The 14,626-nt window shown below is 43.4% G+C and overlaps 1 protein-coding gene across 1 annotated transcript in view; it reads left to right on the top strand.

The window, feature by feature from the left end:
- Nucleotides 1-14,272, top strand: part of EGLN1 (egl-9 family hypoxia inducible factor 1) — a 34,624-nt gene extending 20,352 nt beyond the window's left edge. The window contains exons 3-5 of the mRNA XM_069954774.1: nt 6,304-6,440; nt 7,938-8,005; nt 10,504-14,272. Of these exons, the coding sequence (XP_069810875.1) occupies nt 6,304-6,440; nt 7,938-8,005; nt 10,504-10,568 (270 nt within the window). The 3' untranslated portion in view covers nt 10,569-14,272. The remainder of the gene's footprint in view (nt 1-6,303; nt 6,441-7,937; nt 8,006-10,503) is intronic.
- The last annotated feature ends 354 nt before the right edge of the window (nt 14,273-14,626 follow it).

The raw sequence follows: 14,626 nt of genomic DNA on the forward strand, positions 1-14,626 counted from the left end.
ATCAATCCTTTTATGAAGGACAAACATGCCAAGTGATGCGGTAAACCTAGCAAGTTCCTGCCGCAAGGTAGAAACTGCTAAGTTCGCCAAATAACCAGTCGCTTCAAGTATACATAGGAGCAGTGTCCAAAACCATTGTATGAACAGTAAAGGACTACTATCCCAATTTATTTTTTCATATTTTTTTAAGTCTAGTCTAGTCTGTATGATGTCCAGTTAAAATCTGAACAAAATTGTTACATAGCCCATGGTGTATTGGTAAGGAATATCTAGATTACTGTAGATCCTCCAAAAATCATGCCCTTATCATGGTACAGCAGTAAGAATGTCACAGCTCTATGTGGCAAGACATAGTCATGTGAAAAAAATAATTCAATGCAGAGGCGGCATGGCCACATTTGTTGGATTTATCTACTTCCAAATGCTGGGGCCGCATTTAATTTTTAGTACAAGAACACTTGTGGGGGGTTCCTTATTCGAAATAGACAGATGTTGTCTTCTGCACAATAATTTGTCATATACTGTAGGTGAGTGAGTGATTAAGTCCTGGAATTAATTAAGAAGTTTAGAGTAATAAAAGTGAAATTGGAAAATTAAAGTGAATGGTAAAATTAATTTTACAGTCTGAAAAATAGAAATAAAATAAAATACAACCTCACCATAAGAATCCCTCCCTCCCTTGGAAAGCCCATAAACTCAAGCAAAAAATTGGAATAAATGAAATTGATTACCTAAAAGAATGCCCCCATCCCAGTTTTGTTTGGCATTTTTGTTAAAATTAATAATTGACAATGGTGTGGTATTTTTCAAAATAGGGGTACACACATAGGCCTGGTTCAGAGGGACACATGGGGCAATAAAACCGGGTCTCCCGCCTTATACCATGTTTACGGCACACCCAGCACCTCTTTTGGGGGTATTTTTTGTTTGGGGTTTCAGGGACATGGTGAGGGAAGTGGCGCCCAGTGAGCCGCTCAACATTCTCAGACTGAAAGGTGTCTGCAGAAGGGGGTTCCTCAAACATCAGATGCTCAACAACTTTCTCCCGATATTGAAGAAAGCTGAGTGATCCTTGTCTTTTATAAAGCACGTAGCTGTTGTATGTAGCCATCTGGATGAGGTACATGGCTACCTTCTTGTACCAAGCCTTATTTTTTCGCTTGACCAAATAGGGCTGTAAGACTTGGTCTGATAAGTCCACCCCCCCCATGTGCACATTGTAATCCATCACACATAATGGTTTGTGTTTCTGTGTGGTGGATCCCCTCTCTGTGACTGCCACTGTGGTGCTCGTATGCACAGTAGTCAGCAAGATGACCTCCTTCTTGTCGCTCCATTTAACTGCCAGCAGCTGATCAGTTGCAAATGAAAGCGACTGTCCCTTCGCCAATCGCCATGACACCAGCTGCTGTGGGAGACCAGTCCTGTTCTTACGAACAGTCCCACAGGCACCTGTGTTGGCTTCATGGAGTGCTTTATAAAGGGGTACACAGTATAATAATTGTCTGTATAGACATGATAGCCTTTTTGTAGGTAGGGCTCCATGAGCTGCCAGACAATCTTCCCATTGATGCCAATTCCTTCTGGGCAGCCGGGGGGGTTGAGGTGGCGGTCCCTGCCCTCATATATAAAAAAGCCACAGGTGTAGCCCGTAGAGCTCTCGCAAATTTTATAGAGCTTAACACCATAACGGGCTCTTTTGGAAGGTATATACTGCCGAAAGGATAGACGGCCCTTAAAACTCATAAGGGACTCGTCTACAGACAAGTTTAGAGAGGGGGTATAGAGGTTAAAAAAAGAATGCTGAAGAAGGGAAAGAAGGGGTCTCAGTTTGCAAAGCCTATCATAGGCTGGGTCACTTCTGGGGGGAATCAGGGAATTATCTGTAAAGTGCATAAAGCGCATTATGGCCTCGTAGCGTGTACGATTCATAACCGCTGCAAAGACGGGGGTGGCGTTGGTCACATTTGTTGCCCAATAGGACCGTACAGATGGTTTTTTAACTAAACCCATATTCAGAGTAATTCCCAAGAATTTTTTGAATTCGGGCACAGTGGTGGGAACCCATGCCCGGGCATAGCTAGACCTGGGGTTTTGTAGGATAACTTGTCTAGCATAAAGGTTGGTCTGCTGGACGATTAATTCCAGGACCTGATCCCCTATGAAGAGATGGAAAAAATCATAAGGGTTAAAATTTGAGACATCCACATTAATGCCAGGGGTCGCCACAAATGGGGGAATTTGGGGGGAAAATAATTCCACCTGATCCCACAGTGAGCGAGGGACAGCATGGCTGGGCCCTGCTCCTGATGGATCACGCCTAGCAGCTGAGCCCACCTGCATGGGACTGGGGGGTCCAGAGACGGAAGACGTCTCGCTCTCAGACGAAAACTCTGCCTCTGAGGCAGTCTCTGTCTCACTGTCCGAGCTGCTAGAGCACATGAGATCATATGCCTGCTGTGCAGTATACACGCTACGCCTAGCACGATCCATATTTATATGGGGTTATTACAGGTAATCTGAGGGTGATTACAGGTAATATGAGGGTATTATGGGGTGTATTTAGTTAGTAACCAAATAATATCACGTGATACGGCGGTAAACCGCAGCTAGTGACCGCAATTAGAAAAGCAAAATTACTAGCAAAAATAATCACAAGTGATACGGCGGTAAACCGCAGCTAGTAACCGCAATTAGAAAAGCAAAATTACTAGCAAAAATAATCACAAGTGATACGGCGGTAAACCGCAGCTAGTAACCGCAATTAGAAAAGCGAAATTACTAGCAAAAAAAAAATATATATATATATATATGTGTGTGGTGTTTTTTCACAGTATAATACAGCACAGGGTTTGTAGCTCTTTCTCTCCTCTCACAAAGCAACTACAGTGAGAGGAGAGAAAGACACAGCACATCCCCTGTGCTGTATTTTGTAAATATGTAGCCTATGATCACTGTGATAGGTTATATCACAGTGATCATAGAGCAGGGGCCAATGAAAATTGTCCCCTGCAGTTTCTATTTACAGGGAGGCATTCTGCCTCCCTGTACTGCGCATGCCTGCGCCATTTTGGATACCCGAGGGGAGGGGGAGGAGGTAAGGAGCCATCGCCATCTTGGATGGCATGAGGGGGGGGGGGGTTGCATTTGGGCATACCTGGGGACTTGGGGGGACATTTGGGGGCACTATATGGCCTTAGGGAGCATGGGGGCACTTGGGGGGAGATCGGGGGCCACAGGAGGAAATCGGGGGCCACAGGGGGCGATCGGGGGCCACAGGGGGCCACATCAGACTTTGGGGGCACAGTTGGGGACACTTTTTATCTCCTTTCAGCAAAGACTTATGCTGAAAGGAGATAAAAAGTGCTTGCAGCAGGCTGACACAGCGATCGCCAGTATACAGTGTATACTGGTGATCGCTGTTGAATGCAGGGGTCACCGATCAGTGCCCCATGGCCTCCGGTACCCCTGGTACCGGAGAGCATGGTCACTGAGTGCCCCGATCACCCACACTGTATACAGACAGCTTTGCTGTTTGTATACAGTGTTCAGCAGCATGCGGCGGCCATCTTGGATTTGTGCCACAGCTGCTGGGGGTGAGGGGGTTAACCGCCGGCGGGATCGCGCTGTCGGGGGGGGTTCCGGGACACTATTTTTATCTCCTCCTGCCGTGGATTCACGGCGGAGGAGATAAAAATCATTTTTTTTTTACTATAGGCGCGCCGGTAATCGCGGTTACCGGCGGTCGCCGTTATAACCTGTATAACGGCGATCGTCGGTACGGGGACCTAAAATAACTGTCCCCACACTGTGCCCCAACCTCTCAGCTACCTCCGGTAGCTGAAAGGAGGGGGCTGTGACCCTTACCGGCGCCGCTATTCTATTCTGAGCCATCGCCGTAAAAAGCTGATGGCTGCAGAATAGAGCCCATTAGTGACCGCCGTAGAAAGCCGTATCGGTGGTCACTAAGGGGTTAAATAAACACAAATTGTAAATGGGCAAGAACTCAGTAATAAACACTCACACCTCCATTACCCGGCGCTCCAATTAGCATGGGAAGCGAGTCCAGCCCGCCGGCACATAACTAACCTCGGGTCAGCCATTCACTGGTACGACTAGACAAGAGAACGCATTAGTGAAAACCGCAGGAATACCGGCATCGGAACGCCATGCGATCCACTTAACATTCACCCCATGGGGGCCAGGCTTAGGAGAAAAACAAACACACCACCGAGTGGGGAGTGTAACAAATAAATAATCCAAAGTGTGGAAAAGACGCTACAGTGTGCACAGCAACATGTTTCATGCAGTCAAAATTTCGGATGTTATACCGTCATCCTGGATCTTGTTAACCCCATGTGTCCCACAAGAAAATTGCTTGATACTTTAGATCTAAATGAAAAAGAGAGAAAATAATTAGAAATATGGAAATATACAAATATATACAGAGCAACATGTTGGTACAATGGTGAAGTAAACCCAGGGATAGGCAATAACAGAAGACAACAAAGGAAGGGCAGAGCGGCTATCTGAGGTATCTAGGTAGTATTTTATAATCGACATTGAGACCCTTAGGTTTAAGGGAATCAAGTTCGTGGATCCACCATAATTCTTTTTTCTTGAGCATGGCGAGCCTATCTCCCCCTCTAGTAGGCACAGAAATTTGATCGATGATCATCACTCTGAGATCACTCTCAAGGTGGTGTTTTTCCATAAAGTGCTTAGGCACAGGAAGATCCATCCGTTGTATACGGATGGTATACCTGTGTTGATTGAGTCGAGTCTTGGCATCGTACGTGGTCTCACCAATATACAACAGGGGACATTGACACCAAAGAGCATAAATGATCCATGAGGAGTTACACGTTAAATTCCCCTTAATGTTGTAAGTTTTGCCTGTATTAGGATGAATAAACTTGTCTCCTTTTACAATATACTTACAATTGACACACCTTCTGCACGGAAAGCAGCCATCTCTCAATGGACCAAGAAGTAATTGAGTAGACGGTCTATCACAATGGGTACTAGCTTTAACAAGTTTGTCCCGCAGGCTCGGTGGTCTCTTGTAAGACAGCAAAGGTTTATTTTGGAATTCAGCAATATTGGGGAAACTTCTTGTGAGAATAGGCCAGTGCTTATGTATAATCTGTGCTAACTGGCCACTGATACCACTGAACTCCGAAACAAACGGAATCCTCTTGGTCTCAGTGCGCCGCTGACTTTTTTTTAGGATACCCACGTGTGTGGAATTGTTCAGCTTTTTGATCAATGGCAATGCGGGCTCTATCAGGGTCCTCAACTATGCGTTTTATACGGATAAATTGGCTTTTAGGTAGGGAGTCAATAGTTTGCCTGGGGTGGTTGGATTCGTACCTTAAAAGGGTATTTTTGTCTGTGGTCTTGGTGTATAGGTCGGTTTTAAATTTGTCACCATCTCTATAGACCAAGGTATCAAGAAATTGGACCTGGCTATCAGATACTGAGAGAGTAAATCTGATATTAGGGTCCATGTTATTGAGGAAATCGTGGAAGTCATGGAGGTCAGACAGACTACCCCCCCAGGCTAAGAACACGTCGTCTATATATCGCCACCACGCCACAAGGTGGCGGGCGTGGTGGGACACATAGACGTGAGACTCTTCAAGATGGGCCACAAATAAATTGGCGAATGAAGGCGCCACGTTAGAGCCCATGGCGGTCCCCTTCTTTTGCAAGTACATCCTGTTGTTAAAAATAAAGAAATTGCACCTCAAAATCATGTCAGGTAATTTTAGAAGAAAGTCAATACATCCATTACTGTAGTTGGACCCATGTAATGTGGCGGCAATCGCACTGATGCCTTGTTCATGGCCTATAGATGTGTAAAGGCTTTCTATGTCAAGTGAGGCAATGTAAGTCACTTGTGAGTCCTGTAGGGTACTAAGTCTATTCAAAAAGTGAGTAGTGTCCTGTAAATGTGAAGACATAGCATAAACAAAAGGTTCCACTTGGAACCGCCGCCCGCCGCCGAATCCTGCCTGCTTTCTCTTTCAATAAGAAGTCTTACAAACTCTGCTCTCTGCGCCTTTCCACTCAAAGAGCTATGTCTATTCTTTGAGCGGAGAGGTGCGCGAGGCTTCGCATACAAAGAGGTAGCAGGCAGAATTCACCACAGAGTCTGCGGGCGGGTTCTGAGTGGAATTTCGACGCCAATTCCGTAGTGTAAACAGGCCCTTACACACAAAGCATCCTGTACTGGCAAAGGTTATGATGGAATTAAAATCAGCATTGCTTTATATAATGTTGTATATATTTTTATTACAGACAAATGGAGGTGTACTTAGAATATTTCCTGAAGGCAAATCTCAATTTGCGGACATTGAACCAAAATTTGACAGACTACTATTTTTTTGGTCGGATCGACGCAATCCTCATGAAGTTCAACCTGCATTTGCTACAAGGTAACCTATTTTATACTGTGTTTTTTTTTCCCGATTGTTGGTTTCTTGTCTAAACACAAATTGCGTATAGTGAACATAACTTACTTTATTTTTTTATTTTTATTTTTTATTCAAAAATTGTTTTATTAAGAAAATACAAGAATATATAAAACTATTGCATATTAGGATACAAATAAAAGAAATGGGAATCTCGAGATCCAGCATACATCTATAAGGGTGTGCACAGTAAGACAATGTAGCCAGTATAAGCAATCCTGAAATAAAGCAAAGCTTTTAAAGCTGGGGTGGGATGGGGGTCCATAAAAAGTGTATGAATGAGGATAAAAACGTCCTGGCCAGTCCTCCCTTCACAAGAAAATAAAGCCTACATAAAGTCCAGGATATGTGCACAACATGTTAAACATATCTGAAGAACAGGTATCTTACTGTCTAAGGGTATGTTCACACTAAATAAAAGCAGCGGATTTCCGCGGCGGACCTCTTCACCACCAAATCCCGTCTGCCTCAGTGTCCCACAGTGTCTCTATGGGAGGGCTTGCACGCCTCTGCTTCCTCTGCTCTCCGTTGTCCATTGATTTCCTGTGGCTATTGGCGCAGATGAGCTTGGCCAGATCTTCCTGATGGGACCGGGAGTGGGTATTTATGCAGCGCCCTGTCCGGGGGTGGGGTAGGTTCGAGGGGGCTGCCCAGGGTGACAGAATTATTTTAAAGGAATACTCCGGCAATCCGGTTATACAGATTTGTTATTTACTTCTATTTAGAAATCTCCAGTCTTCCAGTACTTATTAGCTGCTCTATGTCCTGCAGGAAGTGGTGTATGCTTTCCAGTCTGACTCGGTCTGTCCATGTCAGGAACTGTCCAGAGCAGTAGCAAATCCACATAGAAAACTTCTCCTGCTCTGGACAGTTCCTGACATGGACAGAGGTGGCAACAGAGGGCACTGTGTCAGACTGGAAAAAAAATACACCACTTCCTGCAGGACATGCAGCAGCTAATAAGTGCTGGAAGACTGGAGAGTTTCAAAATAGAAGTAATTTTATATCTATCTATCTATATATCTTTCTAATACCAGTTGATTTGAAAAGCTTGCTGGAGTTCCCCTTTAATAGGCAGTGGCTTTCGATCTGTGTTTCTAGGGTAAAGAAATCAGAAACAGGAGAATGACCATTAAAAAAAAAAATGGCAGAAAATCCCCAAATCCATGTGTGCACACCTCGTGGAGGCTGTATTTGCTTCAACGAAGTACTGGGTGAAGGGTCTAAAAACTGCTACAGACAGAGTGTTGGGTACAGAGACAGAGAGGACTTTGGGCATTTGGTTCCGGACAGTAGCAGACTCTTCCCTTCCCTGTTTAAACAACTCTGCTTTTTTGCTTTCTGCACCCAGGCCTTTTATCTTGAGATAAATGCTGTTCCTAAGGCAGGGACCCCCATCTGTCAGACATTTATGTATGCCATAAGTTGTGGAAAAGCTTCAGCCTTCTTTTGTTCTCACAGGTACGCAATAACAGTGTGGTACTTTGATGCAGATGAAAGAGCACGGGCTAAAGAAAAGTATCAGACAGGTAATTTTTCTTAGAAATGCATATATATATATATATATATATATATATATATATATATATATATATATTATATACACACACACACACACACACACTCCTATTACATTTTTATGTATTTCCTCAAAAGTCAGAAAGCGCTGACATGGCTGTTTGGGGGCTGATTTTTATTTATTTATTTATTTTACTCACCATGCTCTATAATTTCTATAATTTTTTTGTTTTTTTTTTCATTTACGCCTTTCACTTTGTGGGAACAATATTATGTTCTAATAGATTGGATGATTCTGCATGCTACGATACCAAATTTGTTTCTTTTTATGTGTTTTCTTTTTGTAACATTGGAAAGGGGATGATTTCAGCTTTCATTGGAGGGAGGGGCTTTTTAATATTTCTTTGTAATATTTTTTTTTTTATACTAGGCAATTGTTAGATTGTTTATATTGGTCAATGCTATGCCATTGCATAGCACTGATCAGTGAGATCAGCACTGTGCTACTAGATCCTGCATGAGGCAGAGGTTTAAAGGAAACCTTTAACCCTGGGGCAGAGCCTGCCCGACCCCCCCTGATAAAGCCCCTAATACCCGTCCTGCAAGTCCCGCTTCAGAAGCCAGTCCCACCTCAGAGAAATCGCCGCCTGGCGGTCTGCATGTGTTATATGTAAATGACAAGAGATGGGTCTGACGTCCGTAGGAAATCCATCGGTAGACTGTCACAAAGCATTCACACTGTGTCATAAAACATCTGTATCCTGCAGGGCATTACTCAATTCTAACCCATTGGTACAGAGTGCCGACTCTATTATGAAAAGCGTATCCAGCACTACAGGATGTCTGCTGGAGGTGTAGTTGGGCCAGGGGAACAATAATGCACATTTGGTGGGGCTGCTCTCCTCATCAGTAGTGTTGAGTGAACCTGTGAAAATGTTATTGGCAGTGTTATCCAAACCTGAACGCTCAGTGTTTGATTCCCGCTGGCTGCAGAAGATGGATGCCCCTCTAGGGAGTCCTGGAAAACATGGATACAGCCAGAGGCCACAGGCAATATTCATGTTTTCCTGGAAGCCCTAAAGCAGCATGCATCTTCTGCCGCTACCAGGAATCATTTAACAACCAAAGAAAAGAGTACTAAATCAACACACCTAAAATATTATAACAAAGAATATAATTTTATTTGAGCACAAACATGAGACATAAAACATTTAAAAACATACAAACATAGTGCCAGCCACAATAAGCTGCACTACACCCACTGTCCACAAGATGGCAGTAGTATACTGCCTATATCCCACAATAAGGAAAAATGGTGTAAAGATTCCTGCATGTAAGGGCGAGATGCAGGTAACACAGGTAACGTATCAGTGATGCATAATATCCTGCCACTTCCTTCTACATGCAGAAAGGTATAGGCCTAAGTACAAACAGTGCAAGTGCCATAAGGCTATCCTATACAACCTGTACCACGGCCAATGTAGAGGGGACAGTTGGAGAAGAACCGCTACAGGAATCAAACACCGAGCGTTTGGGTTTGCATAACATTGTTGAACCAAAATATTTTGACAAGTTCTCTTGACACTACTCTATGGATATAATCCATAAAATCTCTGGGACATGCCTCTCTAATGACTCTGCACCTTTGTATTATTGTCCATTATTCCTATCCCCATCCAAACTCCTGCCAAAGGCCTCCTACGATTCTTGGGCAGGATCAGTAGGGCAGGATCAGTAACTCCATATTTCTAGAAGACAACACAAGCGCCCGCTATTACTGAGTGGCTCAATGAGATTGGAGGATCCAATAGATTGGACTAATGGTGCGTTTACACAGGCAGATTTATGTCAGATTTTTGAAGCCAAAGCCAGGAACAGACCATAAACAGGGAACAGGTCATAAAGGAAAGACCGAAATTTCTCCCTTTTTCAAATTCATTCCGGGGTTTGGCTTCCAAAACAGATAAATCTGCCTGTGTAAACGCACCATAAGGGCATACTCTGTGAAGATCGCTGAGCTGACAGGACAGAAGTGTTATCCCTCCGCCTGTCAGTTAAAGTGATTGGAACCCCTGCAGTCACGCTACGGAGATCCCGGTCAGTCAGTGACATGTACTTCTCCTGTCACTGACTCCCTTAAATAATGCGATCACTATAGATATAGATTTTAAGGGGTAATGACAGGCAGTTGTGTGATCACTATAGATAATGATCAAGGCAGCTGTGTGATGGTGACTGCCTATCATTATTTCCGACTCCGGGGACACTAAGGCCCGCTCATTATAAACCCTTCACAGCAGGAACACACACACACACACACACACACACACACACACACACACACGCATTCCTACTATACGTGGCGTAGGCAATAGGAATGTATGTAGCCATATGGCTGGCGTGAAGGGATTAAAAAAACGTGCTACTATATTGCTTACTATGTTAAGTTACTATGTTTATATTCATTGTTGTCTATAATTATAAAACTTCTCGTTGATCTTTATTTTAGGTGAAAAATCTGTGAGGATTGAGCTGAACAAGTCATCAGATGGGGTCACAAAAGAAGTCTTATGAGGACTATGAACTAAGCAGCTCTTTATGTATACAGTATATACAATGACCTAAAAATCATGTATTTCCCGAGTTGCATCATATGCAGTGGAACCTCTTGCTGCATTATGTTGTGAATGTAAATAATAGTAAAGCGTATGTATAGTTACTCTAATGCACCAATAAGCTTAAAGTAACTTACTGGTCAGTGCCAGTATTGCCAATGCCTTTTATGAACATTTTGCATATACTACACGTTCGTGCATATTTCTCTATTCTTGTATTAAATAATGTTTGCTATCATGAATTTGTCTTTTAAACCCATAACAGTACAATGACTCAATCTTTATTCACAAGTGAAGAATTTACATTTTAGCTGCATTATTCAATATTTTAATTGTATAATTTAAGAGTACTTCTAGGGTTCATTCCCATGGTACGTGATTTATAGACCAAACCGTGTTTAAATCTTCATGGGACTGGACTGTGTCAGCTTATTCCCGCAAAAATTTAAACACATTTGGCTCTCACAGCATCGTATTGATACATGATGCCCTGTTATTTCACTGCACAGCTTGACGCTCTGTAGGGTCTGTAAATCACAGAGCGCGTGAATGACCCCTTATAGGTTTTTTAATGAAATGTTAGAGTCACTGTCGTATTTATTTATTTATTTTTGCAGAAATCAATAGTCCAGGCGATTTTAAGAAACTTTGTAATTGGGTTTATTAGCCAAATCTGCCATTATCTGCATGTAAAAAGCCTTTTCCCAGGTCCCCCCCTCCCTCCTCTTTTTCATCCACTCCAAAAAATCTGAAAATTGTGACTTGTTGCAGGAGTCGTACCCTGTCTGCTTTAGGGAGAGGGGAGGGGGGAGGAGGAAGGAGGGAGTTAGCCGGCAGCAGAAAGCAGATAACAGAGGATTACAGGCACGGAGCTGGGTGACAGCTGTAATCCGAGCTCAGACAGGTCACTGGTGATGGTCAGAAGAGATAACGGGTGAGGGATTTGTAGATTAACTCTTTGTTGTCCTGTTTTGGTCTTTTCTTTAGCTCTCTCCATAGAAGAACAATGAAGACAGGGGGGAGAGCTTCAAACTGCTTTTTCATGATAAAAATGCATTTTTCGGATAATAAAGCCAATTACAACGTTTCTTAAAATCGCCTGGACTATTGATTTCTGCAAAAAAAAAATTTCACGACAGTGACACTTTAAAGTTAAACTTATAGCAGATTAGTGGACTCTGGCTCTGACTATGTTCCCATAGGGCAGGCGATGCTGAGGAAGAAGGCAGTTTGTGTGTTTTATTAATATGCTAATTAGGTGGCTCGGTGCACTGGACTACAGTCCTTGGTGCACTCGTCCATCCATCCCTCTTGATGAATATTGGGGCACTCTGGAGTGATGTCACTATGGCTTCTTATCACTGCAGAGTACCAGATGAGCAATTCTTAATGGTGCTGGGCAGGGGGGTACATAAACCACCTAATTAGCATATTAATGAAAGTGCTGAGGGTGAAGTTAAAGCGGAACTATCAGCAGGTTCTTGTAAATGAACTTGATGATATCACCTTGCAGCTGCGTACTTTATGTTAGCAACACTGTATTTTTTCCTGTCAGTCCGGCTGTTTTGGAACAGTTTGAGAACATCAGATATGCAAATAAGCACCTAAGGAACACTGGGGGCATTGGCCCTGTGCCCACCCAGCAGAACTAATTATGCAGGCATAATTTTGCATACATAAATATGCATAGTAGGCAGGGACAAAAGAGGTGTCTGGGCAGGCCGGGGGGTGCTCTGTGTGGCCGATCAACGCCCCCAGTGCTAAGGACCTGATTTGCATATTTGACATCGACCTGCTCCAGAAATGCTGGACTGATAGAAAAAAGAACAGCGCTGCCAACAGCTGCAGGGGGATATCAGGTTTGTTTGCACAAATCTGCTGATAGTTCCCTTTTAAAGGGATTATCCAGCGATAGAAAAACATGGCCACTTACTTCCAGGAGACAGCACCATTCTCACGTGTAATTTGCAGTTAAAAGAGAAGTCCAGCGGAAATTTTTAATAAAGTATTGTATTGCCCCCAAAATTTATACAAATCCCCAATATACACTTATTACAGGAAATGCTTATAAAGTGCTTTTTTCCCTGCACTAACTACTGCATCAAGGCTTCACTTCCTCTCCCACTTCCCGCACAGCTCTGGGAGTCGGGTCGTGACATCACTATTTTATCAAGGAAGTGAAACCTTGATGCAGTAGTAAGTGCAGGGGGAAAAGCACTTTATAAGCATTTCCCGTAATAAGTGTATATTAGTAATTTGTATAACTTTAGGGGGGCAATACAATACTTAAATAAAAATTTTCGCCGGACTTCTCCTTTAAGCTCCATTCACTTCAATGGAACTGATTTGCACAAGACCACCCAAACTGGAGACAAGAGTAGTGCTGTCTCTGTAAGAAAGTGGCCATGTTTTTCTAATGCTGGATAATTCCTTTAAGAAAATTGCCTTCATCATCCTCAGTGTCAACTCCCCTATAGCAGGTTAGAGTCTCACCCATTTTTAGGGTATGTGCACACAGCACACTGCGGAATCTGCTAGGATAACTTTCAGCAGATTCCGCCGCTCATCTCCGCCTGCTCCCGTTTCACACTCCACCTGTCCCATAGGCTCCATTCTATGCTCAGGCAGATTCTGCTGTCCGCCCCATGGACATGGAGAGTGAAGAATAGAATGAACATGGAGAGTGAAATGGGAGCACACAGGGACAAGTGGCGGAATCTGCTGGAAATTATCCAAGTGAATTCCGCAGTGTCCACGTACCCTTAGTTTCCCTTTACAAAATCCTGAAGATCCTGAATACAGAGGAAATGCAGCCCATTGTTACTAAATACACATACAGTAGGTTAACATAGACCTCAAATAATTTCTGACTGTAAAATATAAGAAAGCTGGTTTGTTTTTCTTGGACTGTACCTCAATTTTATTAGGAGAAATGTATGTACATTGTAATGTTTTTAGTAAATGCATTGAAGTGATATATTGATATGTGCATTTCTCAGGCACCATTTAGAAGTTTATATTTAATGTGTCTTTGTTGTCTTTCTGGCCAAAAAGGCTTTTTATCATTGGTAGACAGTGTCATCTGGGCGGGACTTCATGAACGGTGTGCCCCTGTCTCCCACCTATGTAGGCATTGTAGTCCCCACCCCTTCTGTCACATAATCAGAATGGGCTGTTCCTACTACAGTGGAGGCCAGGATTCATCCTGTGTGGTGTTTGGTCGGGCAATGGTGTTGCTGTATCCTTCTCTGCTCTTACCGCTCCTGCACCACATAAAATGGGGTAGCAGCGGCCCATTCTGATGACATCACAGAGGGGATGTGGACTACAAGGCAAAGTAGATGGGGCACAGTAACCATGAAGCCCTGCCCAGATGATACTGAATGCCAATGATAAAAAGCATTTTTGGCCAGAAAGACAACAAAGATTTGTATTATACAGGTAAATATGAACTGTGCAGCATATGAAATTGTGCTGAGAACTGCACACATCGATAGGGGGTGACAATATTACTTTACTATGCTGCTGAAGGAGTTCCTTATAACTGTAGCTCTCAGAAACCAACTAAATGTTTATTTCCTCTGCTCATCTGTAATGTAAGGGAATAGTTTTGAGCCATTCATTATGAAGAATAATAGAATAAAATTTTCACATAAACTTGAAGTGCCTATTCTGAGCTCCATTTCATTTGCTTTTATACAGAAAATTAGTTTTAATTCCTGTTTTCAATACGTCCAGTCATGACAGCACCACCTGAGATTGATCCCATTAGTCCTAATAGGAACAGGAAGCACAGAGAAGTTAAAATAGGCCCCTCCCCGGGCAAGCCTCAGTGTTTTCCTGTTCCTATCAGGACTAGCACGGAGTTGTTACTCTCCTGGTCCAGGGGGCTGGCAGACTGGATCAGCGTATACTTGCCAGGCAGGCCGAGCCGGTCCTCCGAGGTCCCCTGTCTACTCTCCTGCATCGGATCGTGGACGTCCTTGCTGCCTTCCTGTCCCGAAAATACCCCGCTGC

Source organism: Dendropsophus ebraccatus, chromosome 15 (genome assembly GCF_027789765.1).
Source record: "Dendropsophus ebraccatus isolate aDenEbr1 chromosome 15, aDenEbr1.pat, whole genome shotgun sequence".
NCBI lineage: Eukaryota > Metazoa > Chordata > Amphibia > Anura > Hylidae > Dendropsophus > Dendropsophus ebraccatus.